At 46.7% G+C, this 23,857-nt stretch overlaps 1 protein-coding gene across 2 annotated transcripts; it reads left to right on the top strand.

Moving 5' to 3' along the window:
* The first annotated feature begins 6,432 nt into the window (after positions 1–6,432).
* On the top strand, positions 6,433–16,734 carry LOC123401197 (protein TSS). Of its 2 annotated transcripts, XM_045094932.1 has the most exons (24): positions 6,433–6,852; positions 7,117–7,178; positions 7,666–7,758; positions 7,847–7,919; positions 8,028–8,291; positions 8,449–8,513; positions 8,742–8,873; positions 8,956–8,997; positions 9,183–9,716; positions 9,805–9,965; positions 10,153–10,651; positions 11,104–11,166; positions 11,252–11,353; positions 11,479–11,799; positions 11,889–11,981; positions 12,065–12,166; positions 12,265–12,369; positions 12,757–12,890; positions 13,015–13,198; positions 13,309–13,440; positions 13,562–13,674; positions 13,987–14,068; positions 14,151–16,124; positions 16,315–16,734. In XM_045094932.1, exons 1-23 carry the CDS (start codon positions 6,786–6,788, stop codon positions 16,095–16,097), a joined length of 5,370 nt encoding a protein of 1,789 aa, XP_044950867.1. In that variant the 5' UTR covers positions 6,433–6,785; the 3' UTR covers positions 16,098–16,124; positions 16,315–16,734. The 2 variants fall into 2 exon arrangements, with proteins under 2 accessions (XP_044950867.1, XP_044950866.1); XM_045094931.1 differs by having other exon boundaries at positions 14,151–16,734.
* Positions 16,735–23,857: the final 7,123 nt, after the last annotated feature.

The following is a 23,857-nucleotide window of genomic DNA, read 5'->3' as shown; positions in this document are numbered from 1 at the left end:
GCAAAGTTGTATATTTCCTGCAAGGCAGCTTGGTTCTAATGGGCAGGGAAATATTTTTCAGAGAAGTAGTAGACCATATCCTGGGGGCTACGCACACAACCATGAGCAAGAGAAGTGAACCAGGTCTTAGCATCATCCTTTAGCGAGAAAGGAAACAACTTGAGGATATAGTAGTGGCGGATCTTTTCCTCACTAGTGAATAGGGTGGCTATATCGTGCAGTTTGGTAAGATGGGCTACAACCGTTTCAGACTCATAACCGTGAAAAGGATCAGATTCGACCAGAGTGATTAACTCAGGGTCGACAGAGAATTCATAATCGTTATCGGTCACAAAGATAGGCGAAGTAGCAAACTTCGGGTCGTATTTCATCCTAGCGTTCAGAGATTTTTCTTTCCACTTGCGAGTAGTTTCTCAACATCATAGCTATCCTTACACGCAAGAAAATCCTCAGCTATCTCTCCCTCCATAACATAACGCTCAGGCAATTCAGGCATAATAGCAGGTTCTACTTCAATAGTATCAACAGTTTCAAAAGTATCATCACATCTAGCAGCAACTCTAGCAATTTGTGCATCAAGGAATGCACCAAGTGGCAAAGCAGTATCAAGCATAGCATCATCAGACAAAGCAGTATCAAGCATAGCATCATCATAAGCATCATGGGCAGCAGAAATAGCATCATCAAGCACAGGCGACATATCAAGATTTCTAGCAGGAGGCGATGCCGCAAACTTACTCATAACTGAAGGTGAATCAAGTGTAGAGCTAGATGGCAGATCCTTACCTGTCCTCGTAGTTGAGGGCAAGACTTTAGTTTTTGGATCTATCGGATTCCTCATAGTGATCAGCAGACGTAAATCCCAAGTGACTCAGAGAATATTGATGTATCTCCCCGGCAACGGCGCCAGAAAATAGTCTTGATAACCCACAAGTATAGGGGATCGCAACAGTTTTTGAGGGTAGAGTATTCAACCCAAATTTATTGATTTGACTCAAGGGGAAGCGAAAGAATATTCTCAAGTATTAGCTGTTGAGTTGTCAATTCAACCACACCTGAAAGATTTAGTATCTGCGGCAAAGTATCAGTAGCGAAGTAGGGTGATAGCACCAGTAGCAACGGAGTAACAACAGCAGTAGCAGCAAAGTAACGTAGCAAGGACCAGTAGGAAAAACTCGTAGGCATTGGATCGGTGATGGATGATTATGTCGGAGGCTATTCATCATGTAACAGTTATAACACGGAGAGATAAGTAACTAGCTCCCGTTCGTCAATCTAATGTAGGCATGTATTCGGTATGTAGTCATACGTGCTTAGGGAAAAGAACTTGCATGACATCTATTGTCCATCCCTCCCGTGGCAGCGGGGTCCTAATGGAAACTATGGGATATTAAGGTTCTCCTTTTAATAAAGAACCGGACCAACGCATTAACACTTGGTGAATACATGAACTCCTCATACTATGGTCATCTCCGGGAGTGGTTCCGGCTATTGTCACTCCGGGGTTGCCGGGTCGTAACACATAGTAGGTGACTACAACTTGCAAGATATGATCTAAAACACACATATATTGGCGACAACATAATAGGTTCAGATCTGAAATCATGGCACTCGGGCCCTAGTGACAAGCATTAAGCATGGCAAAGTAGTAGCAACATCAATCTCAGAACATAGTGGATACTAGGGATCAATCCCCGTCAAAACTAACTCGATTACATGATAGATCTCATCCAACTCATCACCGTCCAGCAAGCCTACGATGAGATTAGTTACGAACGGTGAAGAGCATCATGGAATTGGCGATGAAGGAAGGTTGATGATGACGATGGCGACAATTTCCCCTCTCCAGAGCCCAGAACGGACTCCAGATCTGCCCTCCTGATGAAGAACAGGAGGTGGCGGCGCCTCCGTATCGTAAAACGCGATGAACTCTTCTCCTTGATTTTTTTTCCGGGCGAGACGAACTAAATAGAGCTGGATTTGGAGGCGGTGGAGCGTTGTGGGCTCCACAAGCCTTGCAGGCACGACCAGGGGGGGCCGCGCCTAGTGGGCTTGTGGGCTCCACGCTCCACATCCTCCGTTGATTCTTGCGCCAGTATTTTTCATAAATTCCAGAAAAATTCTCCGTAGATTTTCAGGTCATTCCGAGAACTTTTATTTCTGCGCAAAAACAACACCATGGCAATTCTGCTGAAAACAGCGTTACTCCGGGTTAGTTCCATTCAAATCATGCAAATTAGAGTCCAAAACAAGGGCAAAAGAGTTCGGAAAAGTAGATACGATGGAGACGTATCAGTGACATTGTTATATGTCTTGCTACATTTTTATATAATTTTACACATATTTGGACTAACCTACTAACTCAGTGCACCCATTGCCAGTTTCTGTGTGCTGATGTCTATTTTGCAGGGGCTTTTACCCAATTTTCCAAAGCCCAAAAAAAATTCCAGAAAAAACATATAAAAAATCAGCGAAACAAAAGCTTCCGGATCACCGAAGGAGGGCCAGAGGGGGGCCATGGGCCTCCCAGGCGGCCTGCTCGCGCCGCGAGGCCCTAGGCCACGCCAGGAGGTTGCCTGGGTGGGTCCCACCTCCTCCATGCCCTCCTTTGGCCTATATTTAGAGTCCTGAGAGGAAACCCTCGCAGACTTTCTGGAATCGCGAATTTCTCCATCGTTTCGTCGCCGCAGCGCTTCAGGAGACCTCTTCCCGGCACCCTGCCGGAGGGAGGATTGACCTCCGAGAGCTTCTCCACTGCCATGGACGCTTCCCGGACGTGCCGTGAGTAGTCCTCCTTGGACCATGAGTCCATGACCAGTATCTATGTGATGTCTTCTATCCAATCTTGTGCTTCAATGGTTAGTCCTTGTGAGCTACCCTACATGATCGAGGCATCTATGTAATTCTCTTGCTATTACTATGCTAGCTTTGTTGGGATCCGATGAATCATGAAATTATGTTCAGATTGTTATGAGTTATATATTTGATTATCCTTTTATATTATGTTCCTTAGTGATTCATGCATGTTCTTCGTTGCTTTTTATTGCTTTAGCCAAGTAGTAGATTGTAACTCCAAGAGGGAGCTTTATGCATGATTGTGGGTTCGGGCCCCTCGATGTCTAGCTTCAGTGACAGAAACATGAGACTAGGGGATGTGCTTGTTGCCACCAGGGAGAAAACAACGCTGCTTGTGACCATGGTTGCAAGGATTGTTTACCTTACACATAGTTCGTTAATGCAGTTGTCCGTTGCTTTGAGTTTACACTTCGGGTGGGGCTCGCAACTTAACACCAGAGAGATGTTCTAGATAGATATCTCAAGGTGGATGATTAGTAAGTAGATGTTGATGAATAAACGGTCTACTTGTCTTGACGTAATGTCCATTACTATTGAACCTCTAACTATCAAGGAGCATAATTAGCATTGCGGTGCGATCATAATTCTGTCTATTGCCCAACTGTGATTTGTTTACCCAAGCATAGTTGTTTATTGTCTTTTGGAGAGAGACATCACTAGTGAACATCATGCGACTCCGGTCCTTATCACACCATCATTGTTTACACCTCCATCATTTACCACTTTCATTTACTTTTCTGTTGCAATCACTATTACCTTAGAGCTTGTGTTTTGATCCTTTGCAAACTACAAGGCCATAGAGATTGACAACCTCTCTATGGGAGCAAAGTTATTTGTTGTGTGTGTAGGTCCACGTCTTCTGCTAGCGCCAGGGTGGAAGACACCTAATAAGAAATTTAGCGATCTCATGACTTTGGTTAAACTAATGTGCCATTGGACTGTGGGATGGTCTATATTGCAGACAAATGAACAAAACAAAAAGGTGTTGGAGCTGGGAGCAAAGCTCCTAGAACATGTAGCAAATGATGTCTACAAATCTTCACAAGGTTGGGGGTACAATGTGAAGCGGTTGGGCAACTGAAAAGGGTGGACATTGTGATGTTGCAAGTGATGTAGACGACTTTGATCTTTGTCTCTGTTAGTTGTTGCTTTGTTCCGGTAGATGTTTGTTTTCTTATGTGTGTAAAATGGTGTATTTTGGAGTTCGTTAGACGTGATGCTTTTGCTTTCGCCGTGTTTTACTTCTCCCTTGTTCCCACCATTACCTTCTCCTCGACATTACCTGGTGCATGTGCTAGGGTGGGTTGGTTTACGGGAGGGGTTTTAGCATGGTGACATACTTGGGTCTCAGGTTCCTGATATGCGCTTTTGGTTTCTTTCACTAGTTGATCTTAGCAGTTTATAGGGTTTTTGTAGTTCGAACTGTTGGTTTCTCTAATAGAAATTGGAAGGGAAGACCCTTCTTTCACTAAAAACAAACATTGACCATGCCAAGGCGGAACTGTCTTAGTTGTGGGTGATCACATAGGAAGGCTCGTCCATGCACAAGCGCGATGGCTCTAATTTATAGGCTTGGTGAGAATGATGGAGGCAATGTTAATTAGCGATGAAGTGGTTTTGACGTCCGATATGGTGTGAGGGAAGATCTTCATGGAAATTGATGAGTTGTCAATCCATGGAAGTCTCAAGAGTTTGCTAAAAGCAGATATAGCCAAGCCTCTTCACGATATTAAGGAGCTATATGCGGGTTTTCATTAGTTTTTCTATTTCCTTTGTAAGGCAAGAGGCCAATATGGCCACACATCTTTGTGCCCAACAAGCTAGTGAAGAACACTGGAGATGCCTCTCGATCAATTATAATCCAGAATTTCTCCGCGATTCTATTACCCGTGAATGTATTACCACCGCGTAATCAATAAGGCCCCGCTTTGTTTGGGTGTATTTTTATACACTTGTATTTATTTTACAGGTGTATAATACTGACCACATATGATTTTTAACTGAAAAGAAAAACGACCAGTGGAGGTCTGTATATTTTACACACATATGAGATTGCAAAACGCCAATCCAATCAAGGCCTAAAGCACCAGGTTACAAGAAAAAGCTTTAACTTTTCAAACTGCAAACGTGATTGCTCATAAACCGAGTACATAGAAGATATAGTACTCCCTCCGTCCCAAAATAACTGTTTTAACTTCGTACTAGCGCTAGTACAAAATTGTATTAAGCTTAAGACACTTATTTTGGAACGGAGGGAGTAGGACATATTTTTACCAAAAAGAAAAAGAAAAGAAATGGGCTAAAAACCACTCCCTCCGGTTCAAATTAACTGTGGCAGTGTAGGTACAACTTTGTACCGAGGGAGTAGTTTGCTACAATCTCATGGCTAATTATCTGTGTCCAAACAACCACTTATAGCTAGCTAACTGGGCTAGGTCATGAGCTACCATATTGCAATCCCTGTTCACCAGATTCCCCACACGTCAATGAAATTCGGTTGCCGTTCAACTTCATTCATTCAATCTCTTTCACTTTTTACAGAATTCATCCACAGGTCTCGGGTACAGCTGAGAGGATTGCAGTTGAAACTTGAAAGCCCCGCCGCTTCCTTCCCCCGCTACCCAAAACAACCCTACCGTCACCGTCCCCCTGCTTGCCGGAAACGCAGTGAGCTCCAAAACCGACCGGAGAAGCCCCACGGGTGGACGGCACACGGGGCTAGGACGAGCCCCACGGCCTGTACCGGCGCGGTCAGAAATGGGTGGAGGCGTCGCGTCGAGGGGGGATAGTGAGATAGCCAGAGAGCGAGCTGGTGGCCGCGCTGCAGATAGGACACGGAGGCTTGGAGATTGGGTGAGAGTGAGATGGGGATTGGCTCCGGGGTGACGAGATGAGGGGGCGGCCTCTGGCCATTGGTTCTGCTTCCCCCGCCGGGATGCCGCCAAATCCCCCCCAGCCCCCCGTCGCTCTCCCCCGTGCCCAACACCTCTCGCCCGCCCGCCCGCACACTGCACTGCAGCTGCAGCTGGGGACGCTCTGCTCCATTGATAATCACGGACACGGAGTTTACCAGCAGTTCAGTTACTCGAACTCCCCTCTGACAGCAGTTCGCCATGAATCACGGTGCTCTTTCGCCGTGCATTCATCCCGATAAAATTGCTACCACCCTACTTCTTTCCATCGAAAGAAGAAGAAGGAGAAGGAGACATCACCAGCTCTCAAATTCGCTAGCTCTCGAAGGCAGCATTTTCGTACACATATACGACTTGTAAGAGAATTCTCACCCGCGTTCTAGAGGCTCGCCAGGAGCCGTGAACGGAAAACCTGCAAGTGGATAATTACGCGCCATGCGTTTTTCCTCGGATTAACAAAAAAGAAAATGCTCCAGCAGAACCATAAGACTGCACTTTGCGCACACACGCAAAAACTTCACCGTTTGGCCGACAGTGGACTCGCGTCCAGCTCTCTGTAACCACAGCATTTTTGCATCCACTATTCCAAGTAACACCCCAACATTCTATCCACTATTCATATTCACTCGCTGCCTTCGCTGCGCCCTTGTCCTCTTCCCACTCTGCCCGCGCCTTCAATCTTCAGGTTCAGAGAGCCAGTGGAAGCTGCTCAGCTCAGCTCAGCTCAGGTAGCTAGTACTATCTCGCAGCAGCATCTAGGCACTGCTATATATGACCTTATCCTCTCTCTAGCCCACCTCTCTCGCTCGCTCCCTCGCTATCTCCTCTCCTCCTCCTCTTCACTACCTCGCAGCAGCTCCGCAATGCCAAGAGCACGGTAGCAGCTCCGGCCGTGCCTTCTGATTCCCATTCCGTCGTGAATTCCGGATAGAATTTGCCAGCGAGCGAGCCATCGAGGTCTGCGGGAGCAGCGGCGGCGGCGGCAAAAGCTAGCGTTGCGAGGGCCGGCCGTGCGGCATGGCTCCCAAGGCGGGGAAGGCCAAGCCCAAGGCCAAGGGCGACAAGAAGAAGAAGGAAGAGAAAGGTACCACCTGCAAACTCAACTCTGCTACTTCCCACGATTGCCCCCCTGCACGTTCGGAAACCTTTGCTGAATGAATGACCTCCAAGTTCGGAAGATGATTGAAATTCAACAGGTTGTTCTGCTGAATTTGTTTCTTTGTTTGGGTCAATGGAAAGAAGCAGATTGTTTGTTTCTTCGTTTGTTTGCTTCGTGCAGTTAACAGTTTACCAATCGCTTCTGTTTGTGAATGAATGAAATGAACGTGTGTGTAATGAACCGATGCAGTTCTGCCGACGGTGCTGGACGTGACCGTGGAGGCGCCGGACTACACCCACCTCACGCTCAAGGTGAGCAGAGCACACGGTCTAGCTAAGCTAAGCTTATCTTCTTTCTTCCCCAGTTTTCCTTCTTCTCTTCTCTACGTACCACTAGCAGTAGTACTACATGCTGTCTAAACGAGCTCACGTGCTCGTAGAATTCAAGCTCATGCCTGCACGTTTTGGGGCACAAACTCTCTCGAATTCTCTATAAAAATAATTAGGACAGAAGGACGCACGCATTGTTTCAAAATAAAAGTGGGTCACTATACAATTGGAGCAACAGGTTAAGTGACCACCGAAATATTATGATTACTTTTGGCTCAATTTACTTGCTGCGTTAATGTATAAATTAAGTGGATAATCCTCTTCCGAGTAACTAATCCACGAGGCTAATATTTGGCCGTTTGTAAAAAGGAAGAAGATGGTATCAAAGTAAGCTAGTAAGAGAAATGAGCACCACTGTAACAGTAACTGAGCAAGCTATTTCATACCATGCGCCTTCTTGTACTTTCAGGGCATATCGACGGACAGGATCCTCGACGTCCGGAAGCTCCTGGCCGTCCACGTGGACACCTGCCACGTCACCAGCTTCTCCCTCTCCCACGAGGTACGCCTCACTGAGCCGAGCGGCTGGAAACTGCCTCGAGGTTCATGCCGGCTGACAGCGTGTACTTGCCACATGGGCACAAATGCAGGTCCGTGGGGCCCAGCTCAAGGACACGGTGGAGGTCGCCGCCCTGAAGCCCTGCCACCTCAGCATCGTCGAAGGTAAGGACGAACCCGCGAATAGCGCGTAGGTCGAGGGCCAATTCGCAAAAACAAAAACGCGCGCTGAGTCGCTGACACGCTCCGTTCCGTCTCGCAATGGCGCCGCAGAGGAGTACACGGAGGAGCTCGCCGTCGCGCACGTCCGCCGGCTGCTCGACGTCGTCGCCTGCACCACTGCGTTCGGGGTCAAGAAGCCCGAGCAGAAGCCCACGCCCACGCCCGCCACAGATGCGCCCGCCGAGGCCGCCAATAAGCCCGGGTCGCCCGGCGCCGTGGTCGCCGGCGGCGGCGAGGAGCCAATGTACCCGCCGCCCAAGCTGGGGGAGTTCTACGACTTCTTCTCCTTCTCCCACCTCTCGCCGCCGATCCAGTGTAAGTGCCGGTGCTGGTCATTTTTTTTTTCTTCTTCCCTCTGTATTTTTATAGGTAGCACATTTGGTACATACGTAAATGGGTACTAGTTTCGAGTTGTATTTGGAGAGGAAAGCCTGGTAGATTTTTTAATTGATGCCAATGTGATCCATTGCAGACATTAGAAAGTCGATGCGCCCGTTCGTCGATGACAAGAGAGAGGAGGACTTCTTCCAGATCGATGTGAGGTTCCTACTGAATAATGTTATTGAACAGTGGCAGATACTAGTATTAGTTCGTTCATATGAAAATTGTAGCCATGAGTAATTCAGTATGGTCAGTGTCACTAATGGTGCCAAGTTTTTCAGTGTAACTGTGTAGTACCAGTTGATGTTATAGTTTGCTAACTTCTATGTTCTTGAAAAAGAAACCGTTTGCTAAATTCGCTCGAGTTTGGGTGCCGGCACGCAGGTGAGGGTTTGTAACGGGAAGCCAGTGACGATCGTGGCGTCCCGAGCTGGATTCTATCCGTCGGGGAAGCGAGCACTCATTAACCACTCCCTTGTTGGGTTGTTGCAGCAGACGAACCGTGGATTTGAGGCAGTAAGTAAAATATTGAGATGTTTTAGTTTATTTCTTATCAATGGTTGCTCATTAGTATGGAAAATGTGTTCCAAATTTGCAGGCTTACAAGGCTCTTATGAAGGCTTTTGTTGAGCACAACAAGGTGAGATTCGCTAATGCTTGTTTCTAACCAAAAACAAAATGTAATCAGATGCGCTTCAACGTGTGAAACATTCAGAATCTGAACCAATATTTTTGGGCAAGTGGGGGTGTATGCTTGTGTTCATCTAAAATAGAATTCACAACTGCAATTTGGAAGTTTGCTCTTTAATTCTCATTTCTTTCCAGTTTGGAAATCTTCCTTACGGATTCCGGTCAAACACTTGGGTTGTTCCTCCTGTTGTTGCGGACTCGCCATCAGTGTTCCCACCCCTTCCAACAGAAGATGAAACTTGGGGTGGCAATGGTGGTGGCCTGGGAAGAGACGGGAAACATGACCATAGACCGTGGGTGAAAGAATTTGCCATCCTTGCTGCAATGCCTTGTAAAACAGCTGAGGAGAGGCAAGTCCGAGACAGGAAGGCTTTCCTACTCCATAGCTTGTTTGTAGATGTTGGTGTCCTTAAAGCTATTGCAGCCATCCAGAATTTGATCCCCGATGATAAGAGTTCACATGAAAAAACAAATGGCACAGCAACTTCAGTTCCGCACACACAACAAATTGGGGATATGAAAATAACGGTAACAAAAGACAAAGCAGATGCAAGTTCTAAGTCAGATGTTAAGTTAGATGGAAGTCAGGCTCCAGGAGTATCATTTGATGATCTTGCTAAGAGGAACTTGCTGAAGGGAATCACTGCTGATGAGAGTGCAACAGTACATGTAAGATTTTTTCTTTGGTACAGATGATTACAAGATGCTTATATTTATTTTTTCTGTTAACTAAAGAAGTAATTCATCTTGTTTACAGGATACTGCTACTCTTGGTGTGGTTGTTGTGAAGCATTGTGGGTATACAGCTGTTGTCCAAGTTCCACTGGATGCTCAACTGACAACCGTTGTTCCAGCACAGCAGGACATTCACATTGAAGATCAGCCGGAGGGAGGTAGCAATGCTCTCAATGTCAACAGGTCAGTACTGGCAACATTTGTATGATATACGGTTATTTCCTTGTGTTTATTTAACACCATGAGTTCACCCAAAACCAATTCCAAGTAATTTACTTCAGCTCCCGTGCACTTGGTCCTTTTTTATTTTATTTCTCTGCCGCTGTATTGGTTAGATAAAACCAGCAATGACCGATTTTCTCTTTGTCAGCTTAAGGATGCTTCTTCAGAAGTCATGTGCTCAGTCACCTGGAGCAGTTCAGCGGTTGCAGAGTTCTGATCCTGAAGAGAACGAGGCTACCACAAATTTTGTTCGGAAAATAATTACAGATAGCATGCAGAATCTTGAAGGTGAGGCTCCAAGAGAAACAAGACCAATCAGATGGGAGCTTGGTGCTTGCTGGGTACAGCATCTACAGAATCAAACTTCTGAGAAGGCCGATGGTAAGAAAGGTGATGAGACTAAGGATGTTCCTACAGTAAAAGGCCTGGGAAAACAATTTGGTCAGCTTAAGGAGATCAAGAAGAAGTCAGATGACAAGAGTGGAAAGAATGCATCCACAAAAGATAGTACTTCGTTAAATACAAATGATGCACATTCAGACACCACTGCGAGTACAAAGGAGGATAAAGAGGCTATTCTGCAGAAAGCGCTAACAGAAGCTGCTTTCCAAAGACTAAAAGAATCTGAGACTGGACTTCATGCTAAGGTTTTTCCCTCATCATGTCGGCGTTGGAGTTTCCTTAAATGTTTTTTTTTCGAGAAAACGCAAAAGCCTTGCGTTTCTTTGCATTGAAAAGGGGGGGAGTTTCCTTAAATGTTTTCAGGCGAAATGAACTACAGTAATTTTGTACTAGATCCCACTTCTCCAAACAACAGCACACCAAGTAGATGTCCAAACGAAAATTTACATTAGTCCACGGTTGGCCTTGCTGTGACTCAACTATCATTGTAGTTAGTTTGTTCATAAATTATGTTTCTATAAGGACGCCTAGCCCCTCAGCAGTTAGTGAAGAATTTGCCCATTTGTTGATTGTTGTGTTGCTACATGAAACATACTGGTATGATACTCTATGTCTGTGGCGTTTATGTCTCTCAACATGCTCTTCCCATTCTTTAACGTTATAGTATGTTTTACGATCAGATGTTTTTTCTGTGCAGTCCCCCGATGAATTGATTGAGATGGCATACAAATATTATGATGATACTGCCCTGCCAAAATTGGTAATATACTGTACTCATGTAGCAGCTACAATAACGTATTCCGGGTGGCACATTATTTTGACTATCATCCTTATCATGTTATCAGGTAGCAGACTTTGGCTCACTTGAGCTTTCCCCTGTTGATGGAAGGACATTGACAGATTTCATGCACACCAGAGGCCTCCAGATGCGCTCACTGGGACAAGTGGTACATACTATGTAGTTCGGTCAAGCTCAAGAACATATCTTCATTTATCTGAATATAAATAAAAGAAATAAAACAGCTGAAAAAAAATCACAACTGAAGTACTCTTTTATTTTGCTGTGTTTCAGGTTGAGCTTTCTGATAAGCTCCCGCACATACAGTCACTGTGTATACACGAGATGGTAGTTCGAGCATTTAAGCACATAGTTCGTGCAGTTATTGCATCTGTCGATGATATAAATGACATGGCTCAATCAGTTGCATCATGTTTAAATATATTGCTGGGACCATTTCCAGAAGAAAATAATGATGGCAAGTGCGGAGAGGATCATAATCTCAGGCAGAAGTGGTTGGAGGTCTTTTTGATGAAGAGATTTGACTTGGCATGGAAAGACGAATATAGCCTTGATCTAAGAAAGTATGCCATTCTTCGTGGCCTCTGCCATAAGGTAATAGTTTAGATGTCACATAACTTGTTATTTTTAGGTTCAACAATTCTGATTGTTCCTATTCACTCCTGGAACCATAATTCCAATAGGTAGGACTTGAGCTAGTTACCAAAGACTACGACATGGATACACCACATGCATTCAGAAAGTCTGATATCATCAGTATTGTTCCCATCTACAAGGTAAATTTAAACTTATGAAAACTGCAAATACCTGAGGAATGCGTAAATAATTAATGTTATTAACCATGGTCTATTATCTGCAGCATGTTGCATGCTCATCAGCAGATGGTCGCACCCTGTTGGAGTCATCCAAGACTTTCCTGGACAAAGGAAAACTTGAGGATGCTGTTAACTACGGCACAAAGGTATCCTGATCATACCATTACATCCATATGCTATGACTTCTTAGACGCTACTCTAACTACTTCATACAATCTGGACATGACTGTATATGATGGTGCAGGCTCTTGCAAAACTGGTTGCTGTTTGTGGTCCGTATCATAGAATGACCGCAGGAGCATACAGCCTCTTGGCAGTAGTGCTTTATCATACTGGGGACTTCAACCAGGTACCAAAATTTTGGGACCTTGCTGCTAGTTCTCTTTCACAGTATTCAGTAACACTGCCTAGTCTAATTTACATGAGCATTAGCCTATGTACAAACAATGTTGGTTCAAGGAATTGCACTGGGATTCTAGAATTGTTTTTGGGTATTATAATTGGAACAATGCAGAATCATTTTGGCAACACTGAAATGTGATGATTATGTGGAATCTGTAGATCGTAAGCTGCTTTAGTGTAAAAAAAATGCAATAATATTGCTCATCTGAGTGACCTGGAGCTGTCATGCACTTGTCACACCTTTAGCTTTTTAATGCATATAACTATCTATTAGTATCCCTGTTGAGCTGTGTTGTGGAGCTGGCTTTATAAATCTTGTTGCTCTTCGGACCAGGCAACTATCTATCAACAGAAGGCTTTAGATATTAACGAGAGGGAACTTGGACTTGATCACCCAGATACTATGAAAAGCTATGGAGATCTTGCTGTTTTCTACTATCGCCTGCAACATACAGAATTGGCACTAAAGTAAGTGCACGCTGTAATTTATTGAAATTGCATGCTTAGTAGTGTGTTTTTGTCTCAGTTACTTAAAATTTGTGTATTCTTTTTCCTGTGTCAACTACCTTATGTTCTGATTTGTATATTTCAGGTATGTCAACCGTGCCCTATATCTTTTGCACCTGACATGTGGCCCATCTCACCCTAATACTGCTGCAACTTACATCAATGTTGCTATGATGGAAGAAGGGTTGGGTAACGTCCATGTAGCACTCCGTTACCTGCATGAGGCGCTAAAATGTAACCAACGGCTGCTTGGTGTTGATCACATACAGGTATGCAACTCAACCTCGCCTTGTGTTTCAGTGTGACTGTATGTTGCGCTCTGACACATACATTAGTGCCCACTTACATGGCTACACTGAAAGCTCATCTTTATTGACAGACGGCTGCTAGTTATCATGCTATTGCTATTGCTTTGTCTTTAATGGAAGCATACTCGTTGAGTGTCCAACATGAAAAAACCACTCTACGAATACTTCAATCAAAGCTCGGATCAGAAGATCTTCGAACACAGGTAATCAGAAAGAAAAATACTTCCTGATGATGAATTCTCCCACTTAGTCTTCAGTTTTTTTTTCCAATGATCTGCCTTTCTCATAGCAACAAGGAAATCTGATGACCCATATTTTGCACAGGATGCTGCTGCCTGGCTGGAATACTTCGAGTCCAAGGCACTAGAGCAGCAGGAAGCAGCACGCAATGGTACTCCAAAGCCTGATGCTTCAATAGCAAGCAGAGGCCATCTGAGGTAGACGACATAATAGCTTGTGATAGCTAAATATTTTCATTGAAGAGATGGCAAAGTTTTTTTTTTTTTTTTTGGAGTCGTTTGCTAGTGAACATCAATATTGTAAGTGTCAACATGGATTCTCGATAAAGTTTAATAGAAGTGATGACCTGATCCAAAATGGAAACTTTTACCTTTATAGCTGTTCGGTCGGAGACAGTGCAAAAGGAAGAGAGTACTGAAAAATCTAAATGCGTGGATGTATTTACTGAATATACAATTTTGAATACTGTCTGCTTCTTCAGTATGGATCTTATATTGTCCTTTTGTCAGTGTATCAGATCTTCTCGATTATATCAATCCAGATGACGAGCTCAAGGCTAAGGAAATGTTAAAGAAACAAGCCCGTGCTAAGGTAAGTTCATCATCAGGACCTTTCTATATGTTGTCTTATCTCTCTAGTGGTCATCCTCATGCATTTACATTATTTGTCGTAGATAAAAGGTCGTACCGGGCAAAACCCATCTGAAATAGCAGATGATGAAGATCAAAGGAGCCCTCCACCTAACAGTGAGCGTTCATCAACTGAGAAGGAAAACTCTGAAGTCAAAGAGAAATTAACTGAGAAGAAAAGCTCTGAAATCAAAGAGAATGGAACCGTTCTGGAGCATGTGAAAGTGAAATTGGAAGAGGAAAAACCAAGTAACACTGTGGTCCACATGCCTCAAGATGATTATACTGAAGAGAACAGATCTGAGGAGGGGTGGCAAGAGGCTGTTCCAAAGGGACGTACCATGGGGAACCGCAAAACTGGTGCAAGTGTGAGGAGGCCAAACCTGTCAAAGATCAGTACAAATGCCAGCAATAATAGTGAGAATGGAAGATACAAAGGCAGAGTTCCATCCAACTCTTCCCCTCGAGTTTCACCTAATGAGACTGCAGCTTCTGTTGCTTCCAGCCCTCTTGCAAAGAAATTGGCAAAGAGTTCGAGCTTCAATTCCAAAGCAGGTAATCCGGCTATCTCATCAAACAGTGGGGAGAATTCACCCAAACCCAAATCCATGGCAGCAAGCTTAGCCACCACCCCTGCAGCTGCCAAGGTGATGCCATCTGCAGCACCAATTGTCAGTCAAACAGTAAGGAAGTCACTGTCATACAAGGAAGTGGCAATAGCTGCACCAGGAACTCTTGCCAAAGCATTGAATGATGTAACAGAGGAAAAGGATGCAACTGCTCCAGGTGTAAATCTTGGAAGTGCCAAGGCTCCCAAAGAAAGCAATGTTCGCCCTTCTGAGGAGAAAGACGGAGCAATACAAGTGTCACCAAAGGATAACAATTTGCAAGTATCAAAAGCAACAGATGAGCACAAATCTCCCAGTTCTGATACTGAACAAGCCAATGGTTCGGTAGGATCAAATCAAGCTGAGAAGGCCTCAGATTCAGCAGAGACATCTACAGACAAGAACCAATCACCAGCAGCACTAGCGGACGTCCCAAATGAAGAAGCAGCAACTTTGACTGAGGCGAATGATTCTTCATCCAATGATGATGAAACAGGTCCAGGAGAGGATAATCAAGAACAGCTGTCTAGTGGGGCCGAAAATGAGAAATCTTCACCATCTGGAAGTGAAAAGAATGATTCACCAGTAGAAGGTGCCAAAGAGACGGCCAGTAAACTCAATGCTGCTGCTGCTCCATTCAGTCCAGCCACTGTGCCAGCTTTTGGTTCAATGGCCGTACCAGGTTTCAGAGAACATGGAGGACTCCTGCCATCACCAGCCAATGTACCCCCAATGCTGGCCATCCCTCTCCGTAAGCACCCTCACCAATCTGCGACTGCAAGGGTTCCTTATGGTCCACGTCTAGCCGGAGGGTTCAACAGATCAGGGCACCGGGTGCCTCGTAACAAGCCTGTGTTGCCAAGCGGAGAAGTTCTTCCAGAGGCAGCCACATCCCCTAAAGTGATGAACCCTCATGCGGCGGAGTTTGTGCCGGGTCAATCTCGGAGTCCTGATGGCCATCCAGGATCTCCTACTGAACCTCTAGCATCGCCAGCTGGTATTCAAGCATCACTGGATGGGCTTCCATCATCTCCAGATAGTATAGTTGAATCACCCAAGACTGTATCCCCGCAAGTTTCAGAAACTAGTGAGACTAGTCCCGAAGGAAACGATACATCTAGTGGAGTTGATGTTGAAGCTGGGACTGAGAGCAACAACACGGAGGAGAAGAACAACCATGTGGAATGTGAGGACAGTGAAGTGAAACCTGATCAAGCCATAGTTTCTGAAGGTGCTGAAGTTGACGCAACAGCCCCGAAAGATGCTCGAGATGACGCTTCAACCCCAAAGGATGCTCAAGATGATTCAAGCTTGACTGAAAAGCCGAAGTCCTGGGCTGATTACAGCGACGGGGAAGTCGAGGCCGTTCAGGTTGCGAGCTAAGAAAAGATGGTCTTCTCAGCCTCTCAGGTAGTTACAGGAAATTTTATTCTTACACAGATGAGCCTTTCTTATGGACAATAAAAGCATGCTAATGGAAACCAACATGCTGCTGTTTTTTTGCTGAAAGGAGGAGATGCTGGTTTTCTGGGTAGAGAATTAGTTGCTTTCTGATCTATTTCATGGTTTCTAGTACCTACTTGTTTCTGCTGCCCTGCAGTGGTGCTACGGTATTGCAAGGGCTTGCATTGCCATGGAACTTTGAACATCTTCAGAATGTCCAACTGTCATCATGGTGGCCTTGTTTCAGTTTGCTTTGTCATTGCAAAGGAGCTTGGGAAGATCAGAGAGGTGGTAAACACGTTTTGCTTGGCATTTTTATTTCCTTTATCCATAAACTGGACACACTGCCGACTTGACATCTCTGTAGTTATTTCTTCTGAATTTTGATAAATTAGACTGCTGTAAAGAAAATCGACACTTCCCTGAGCAGGAAGTTTGTATCAAGTGTCCCTGTAATCAGGCCGTTGCTTTTTGGACAATTTTGCTTGTACAAGAATCCATGAGACACTGATCCATTTTGTGATTATCACTTGATTTGATTTGATTTGAAGATTAATAGATCTGTTTTATTTTTGTATTGTTTATGTGCATTTCTAGGATGTCCATTATAAAATTGTGGCGCGTATCTCAGATATATGGACCAATTCAACAATGTTCTGGCCAGACACGATTTTCTTATGACGTTTTCAGCTTGAAGGAACAACGTTCTTAGTTTTGTAGTTGAGGGTCGAAATATAGATTTTGACAATAATTTGTTGGGCCAAGTCCCTCCACACGGAGGTGCGTTGGCAGCCTACCATTGACCCACATAAGTCCAACATATCTATACCTAAGGCTACTCCCAATGCTCCACCTTGTACAGGTGCTAAGGCTGTCACATAGGCAAAAAATCAAATGTGACAAGCTAATTAATAGGAGAGAGATGAATGTGGTGACCTCAAAAAGAAACAATGCGCTTAAGCGCGTGAATTTAGGTAAATAATTAAATGAAAGAAATGCACCAATGCATGCACAACTTTAGTTGCAAAAGCAGTAAATAAGGAGGTTTAGCTACAATAAGCCAAGCAACTATGCATTGAGGACTTCAGCTGCTAAACTATTTAATGTGCTTAGCACCTCATCTTATCTTATATATAGCACACAAAGTCGGCTATTGCCTCTGTCGGAACACCGTCGCCGCCGTTTTGCAAAAAAAAAAACATCATGTTTTATGGTAATTAAACCCGTCGTCCCCTTTTAAGTGACTAATCTAAGATAACGTTTCATTTTTGCAGAATCTTCCCTGTAGTTTAGTATATTCAACGCACAATCCTTTAAAAAGACCCATCACGATTCACGTCACGATCCCTCCCCATGCAGGGCGCACGGCCGCCGCCTTCCTCGGTGAGTCCGCGGACGGAATCCACTCCGGGAGCAGCGGTATCCATTCCTACGATGCCTCCCTCTCCCTCGAGCATCGACCTCCTCGACAGCCTTCCTCCCGTGCCATGTATAGGAGACGTCGGCTGCCACCATTGCCGGAACGCCTGCGGCGGCTGCGCTGCTGACTACTTTAGTGGACGTGATGGCTTAGGTACATCTCCCTATCCCTGATCTCTTCCTCCACTCATCTCTTGCTTGCCTCTGCCATATTGAGGTGCATCTGGATCTGGGCGATTTCATGGCCGTCATGGCTTTCGAATCGGCCTCTTGTTTTTTTTGAAAGAAAGGGGCTCCCCCCCTGCTTCATTTTATTAATGAAGCATACCGCCAACGATATCCAACTTACATACCCAGCCAGAAAAGTAAGATCGACCTAAAAACAGGTCCAGACAAAACATAAACCTCCAAATTTTTAAGAGCTAAGACAAACATAACTCCAAAAACCATAGTCTAGTCTATCACAGCTCTTCACCAAGCAATCCGCAGCAGTTCTCCTCTCTTCTTATCTAGCTCAAAGACGAACTGACGCAGCACCAGCTCCTGAGTGGCGTCGCAGAGAATAGCCCATTATCGCAGGAAGAGCCTTAGCTTCAAGAGTACACAGTCCAGACTTTTCCATGTTCGACCCTGGAAGAAAAATTCATTTCTCAAACGCCAAATACTCCATAAGGAGGCAGCCACAACCATATTATGTATAGGTTTCTTCTTGCACATCAGCCACAAGGCATGAATATCATGAAAGCAGGAGATAGTAATATGAAATACATCCTCAAATAGTTGCCGGATACAAGAAGCTACAACACAATCAAAGAATAGATGTTGAACTGATTCCATCTCAGAACAAAATAAGCAAGATGGGTCTTCCACACTTCTCCTCTTAGCTAAGTTGTCTCTAGTCAGTACTTTGTTCTTCATGCAAAGCCAAAGAAAAACATGGATGTTTTGAGGACAAAGAACTTTCCATAGCTTGTCCCCAACCTTATGATCAACCCCACCATAGTTAATAGCATTATAAAAGGATTTAACAGAATATATTCCTTTTGGTTCCAGCATCTAGATAGGAGTATCAGGGGAATTGGAGAGGGGGATCTTTTTAATAGTCTCAATCAGAAGATTCCACCTATCCACCCCTCTACTGTCAACACATCTTCTAAAGGATATCTTAAGTTCATTTCCATCCCACACCTGAAATATGGTACAATCAGGTTGGTTGCAAATTTAAAATAGGTCCCAAAACTGAACCATCAGGGAACAATCCCCCACCCAAATATCAGTCCAGAATTTAACTTTCCTACCATCACCAATCTTCCATCTATAGAAAGTCTTAGAGGCATCAAGTGCCCAAGTAACACCCTTCCAGAAAGAAGAAGAACCATTTTCAGGTTTGGACCATAAGATATTGGGAGAATCAATATTATACTTGAAAGAAATAATATCTTTCCAATCCTTAGTTTGATTATCAAAAAATATTTTCCCCCACGAGACCAGAAGAGCCATATTAAACTCTTTAAGGTTAGGCACCCCCAGCCCCCCAAAAGCTTTCTTCCTAGCAACAAAACCCCAACTAGCAAGATGATATCTGTGCTGGTCTCCCACATTCCCCCAGAAAAAGTGAGCCATTTGAGAATTAATGGCCTCAATGGCCCATTTTGGGAATTTAATTACAACCATTAAGTAAGCAGGTATGCTAATAATGCAGGCACAGAGAAGAATCAACTTCCCTCTGTAGGTGAGATGTTTGCCCAACCATCCAGATATGCACCTAATGATCCTATCAATGATAGGTTGGAGGTCCTCCCTAGATAATTTGTTATAATGAAGGGGCACACCCAGGTACTTAATAGGGAAAGAGCCAATTTTACAACAATATTATCTAAGATGAGTTGAGGATTTTTTTTCCCTGCTAAGAGCATCTCTAGTAGAACCCTCAAATCCTTAAATGTAAAACCAGTTTTAAGGGTTGAGAATTGCCCAATTTTAACACTTTTAAGGGTTGAAAAATAGGGGCAAAGAGTAGAACCCTCAAACCCAACCCTTATAACGGAATATTCCGTTATAAGGGTTGGGTTTGAGGGTTCTACTCTTTGCCCCAACCCCAACCCTTAAAACTGTCATTTGGCATTGCATAATTTTCACTAGAAAAACATAATAAACCTCCAAACAAACACGGAAATAAAGATCATTGATGCATGGTTTAATAGTTTTTACATCACACAATCATCATCTTCCCCCTCTACTCGGCACCATCACCAAAAAATTACACTTGGCGCCATTTCCTAGACCACTTCCACGTCCATCAAGCACCTCCATTATTGCCGGTGGTGGAGTCTTCCACACCGCCATCGCCACCACAACTCATCGGAGCGTCACCTCGAAGAGTAGAGGACGCAACACGGAATATCCTCTTCCTCTCCGCGATGTCCTCCTTGTAGTCCTTCCACCATTGCAATTGTTCTTGATCCATGTCCTTCTTGGACATCATCATGTGCTCCTTCTCTTCCACCATGAGTTCTTTCCATACCTTTGCCTCTTTCACCTTGATCATCCTCTCCTCCAAGTCGGCCTTGCGCTTTGCTTCTTCACGCTTTGCTTCCACTTGTGCAAGCTTGACCTCTTTCTTCTTCTCGGTGATAAGAAGCTTCGTCTCCAATGTCTTCGTTGTCAATTCCTCTCTTGCCTTCATCATTTGCTCCATCTTCTCCCTTAGGCTTGACGCCTCTCCTTCCATCTTCACCCTTACCTTGCCCTTCTTGGTTCCCTCGGGCTTGCCCAAGTTCCTCTCCCCCTCCTCATCTTCACTATCATCCATCCTAAGCATTGTCGACTTCTTGGGTGCGGTCTCTTGATCCCTCAACTTCCACTTGTCAAAGATTTGAAGAATTGCCCAAGCATGTTTAAATGGGAATGGCTTGCCCTTGGAAGCGGCCATCTCCTTGTACCTCATGCCGGCAATTGCCTCCTATCAACCACACATAATCACATAAGAACACAACAATGGCCACACATAATCACATAATCAAAATAGTGAAGATATATGTACTCACATAGTCACTCTCCACGGTTCCACTAGGTGGTGCATCCCTCACTTGGTCCATGGCCGCACTCCAACGAGCACAAGCGGGCTTCATCAACTCCCACCGGACTTGAAGCGACCGGTAAGTGCGAGAGATGAACCCACTATTCTTCGGCTTGATCCTACAATAGTTGTCCTCGATCCTTTGCCAATACAGTTTACCGGTTTGGTCCGTGCCGGTGGTTGCATCCATCCCCACAGCTGCCCAAGCACGAACCAAGAGGATATCTTCCGCCTCGGTGTAGTTTGTCGACCGCGTGCGTGGATGGGAAGCGGCGGTGAATGCCTCCTCCCCTATCTCGGCCACCTCCTCCTCGTCATCCCCTTCATCCTCCTCATCTTCCTCCAAGTCATCAACCCTAAAGGGTTCTAGAGGCGGAGCCCCGAGGTCCACCTCCGCGTCTTGGAGAAGGTTCATGAACGAGGATGGGGTTGCCATTTCCTCGAACACCTCGTGCGCGACGGGAGGAGGTTCGGCGGGGGTGGCAGCAGGCTTCTTCCGTGTCGCGAGCTTCTTCCGCTGCTTGGCCACGGCGGAGGACTCGCCGGCGGCCCTGGAGGCAGCCCCTCGCGGCCCACGGGAGGCCGCCTTCGGCCGGCTCTTCTTGAGGGCCGGAGCGTCGTCGGGGGCGGAAGCCGGGGCGGTGGCAGGGGCGGGAGCGGCGGCCGGGGCTGGCGCGGACGGAGGCGGTGGCAGGCAGGCCTGCCCGCCGCCGCTTGGCCCCGACGGTGGCGGGGGCGGCCGGGGCTGGCGCTGCGGCGGCCGTGGCGGGGACGGGGCCGGCAGGGGCGGGCGAGGGCCGCCGCTTGGCCGGGGCGGGCTTGGCCGGGGCGGGGACGGCCGGGGCCGGGGCGGGCGCTACAGCCGCGGCCGGGGCGGGGACGGGGCCGGTAGGGGCGGGCTCGGCCGGGGCCGGGGCGGGCGCGGCGGCCGGCGGCGGCGGGGGGCTCCATGGCGGCGGCGGGGGCGAGGCGGGCGCGAGGAAGGCGACGGCTGGAGACGGAAGCGGGATGAAAATCCCTCCCGCGCTGGAGCTGAAGTGGAGTGCGGGTTGGGAGGAGAAACTCCTCCCAACCCTCACTTCTACAGGCTCAAAACTAGTTTGAGGGTCGGACCTCTAAAAATATGTACGGGTTTAAGGATTTAAGGGTTCTAGTCTACGCCGTTTTTCGGACGAAAACTATAAAAAAAACGGTTATTTTTAAGGGTTTGGGGGTTTGAGGGTTCTACTAGAGATGCTCTGGGTTCTATAGAGATGCTCTAAGAGCATCTCTAGTAGAACCCTCAAACCCCCAAACCCTTAAAAATAACCGCTTTTCTACAGTTTTCGTCCGAAATGAGAGCAAGGAGAAGAAAGGGAGGAAGAAGAAGATAGAGAAGAAAGAAGAAGAAGAAAGAAGAAGAAGAAAGAAGAAAGAAGGAAGGGAAGGAGAGCCCCTTTCGGCCAAGAGGTGGCCGACTGGCCTCCTGTCGGCCACCAGGAGGCCGACTGGCTGGCGCAAGCCGACAGGGATCCATCGACGTGTTCTGGCCAGTACTCGGCCGACGCGTGGCCGACTCAACACCTGTCGGCTAACTGGTGGCCGACTGCCACCTTTCGGCCACTGGCAAGCCGACAAGTGGCAGTCGGCCACTGGGAGGCCGACGTTGCAATATATTTCAAAATTTTCAAATAGACACAATATTTTTCAAAAAGATTTGAAAAAAGATAATGTTTAAATTTTTTTAGCAAAAACATTGGTCCATAGCGTGCCACATGGTGCCACCCACCAACCGGTGGTTGCGTGGCTTGGCTGTTTCCGCCAAAACCCACGCATCCGATTAAATCACTGCTTAGAGCATATCTAGTACAACCCTCAAACCCTTAAAAATAACGTTTTTTTACAGTTTTTGTCAAAAAAACAGCGTAGACTAGAACCCTTAAATCCTTAAAAAAAATAGAGGTCCAACACGCAAACGCGTTCCCAGCCTATAGAAGTGAGGGTTGGGAGGAAAAACTTCCCCCAACCCGCAGTCCTCTTCCCAGATCGCACGGGAGGGAATTCCCCCCGCCTCCCCAGCTCCTCCCGCCGCCTCGCCACCATGGAGGCTTCCCCCGCCCCCGTGCCCCCGCCCGCCGCCCCGCCTGCCCCGCCCGTTGCCGCGCCCGCCCCCGCCCCCGCCCTCGCCCCCGGCCTGCAGCCGATCGTGGCCGACGTGGTGGCGGCGACCCACGTCGGGGCCAAGCAGCGGCAGGCGGGCCTCGCACCGCCTCCTGCCGCCTCCCCGGCTCACGCCCCGGCCACCGTCGCCGCCCCGACGCCCGCCCCCGTCGCCGCGCCCGCCCCCAAGAAGAGCCGGCCGAAGGTGTCCTCCCGTGGGCCGCGAGGGGCTTCCTCCAAGGCCGCGGCGCGGAAGAAGCCCGCGGCCCCGCCCGCCACCGTCGCCGAACCTCCTCCCGCCGCGCACGAGGTGTTCGAGGAAATGGCAACCCCATCCTCGTTCATGGACCTCCTCCAAGACGCGGAGGTGGACCTCGGGGCTCCGCCTCTAGAACCCTTTAGGGTTGGTGGCGACTTGGAGGAAGATGAGGAGGATGAAGGGGATGACGAGGAGGAGGTGGTCGAGATAGGGGAGGAGGCATTCACCGCCGCTTCCCACCCACACGCGCGGTCGACAAACTACACCAAAGCGGAAGATATCCTCTTGGTTCGTGCTTGGGCATCTGTGGAGATGGATGCAACCACCGGCACCGATCAAACCGGTAAACGGTATTGGCACAGGATCGAGGACAACTATTGTAGGATCAAGCCGAAGAATAGTGGGTTCATCTCTCGCAGTTACCGGTCGCTTCAAGGCCGATAGGAGTTGATGAAGCCCACTTGTGCTCGTTGGAGTGCGGCCATGGACAAAGTGAGGGATGCACCACCTAGTGGAACCGTGGAGAGTGACTATGTGAGTACATATCTCTTCACTATTTTGATTATGTGTGTGTACTATGCTATTGGTGGGTTCTTATGTGATTATGTGTGGTTGATAGGAGACAATTGCCGGCATGAAGTACAAGGAGATGGCCGCTTCCAAGGGCAAGCCATTCCCATTTAAGCATGCTTGGGCAATTCTTCAAACCTTTGACAAGTGGTAGTTGAGGGATCAAGAGACCGCACCCAAGAAGTCGGCAATGCTTAGGATGGATGATAGTGAAGATGAGGAGGAGGAGAGCAA

This window comes from Hordeum vulgare, chromosome 6H (assembly GCF_904849725.1).
Source record: "Hordeum vulgare subsp. vulgare chromosome 6H, MorexV3_pseudomolecules_assembly, whole genome shotgun sequence".
Classification (NCBI taxonomy): Eukaryota; Viridiplantae; Streptophyta; class Magnoliopsida; order Poales; family Poaceae; genus Hordeum; species Hordeum vulgare.
The sequence above is the reverse complement of the archived record's forward strand: the minus strand, read 5'-3'. Positions and strand labels throughout refer to the sequence as shown.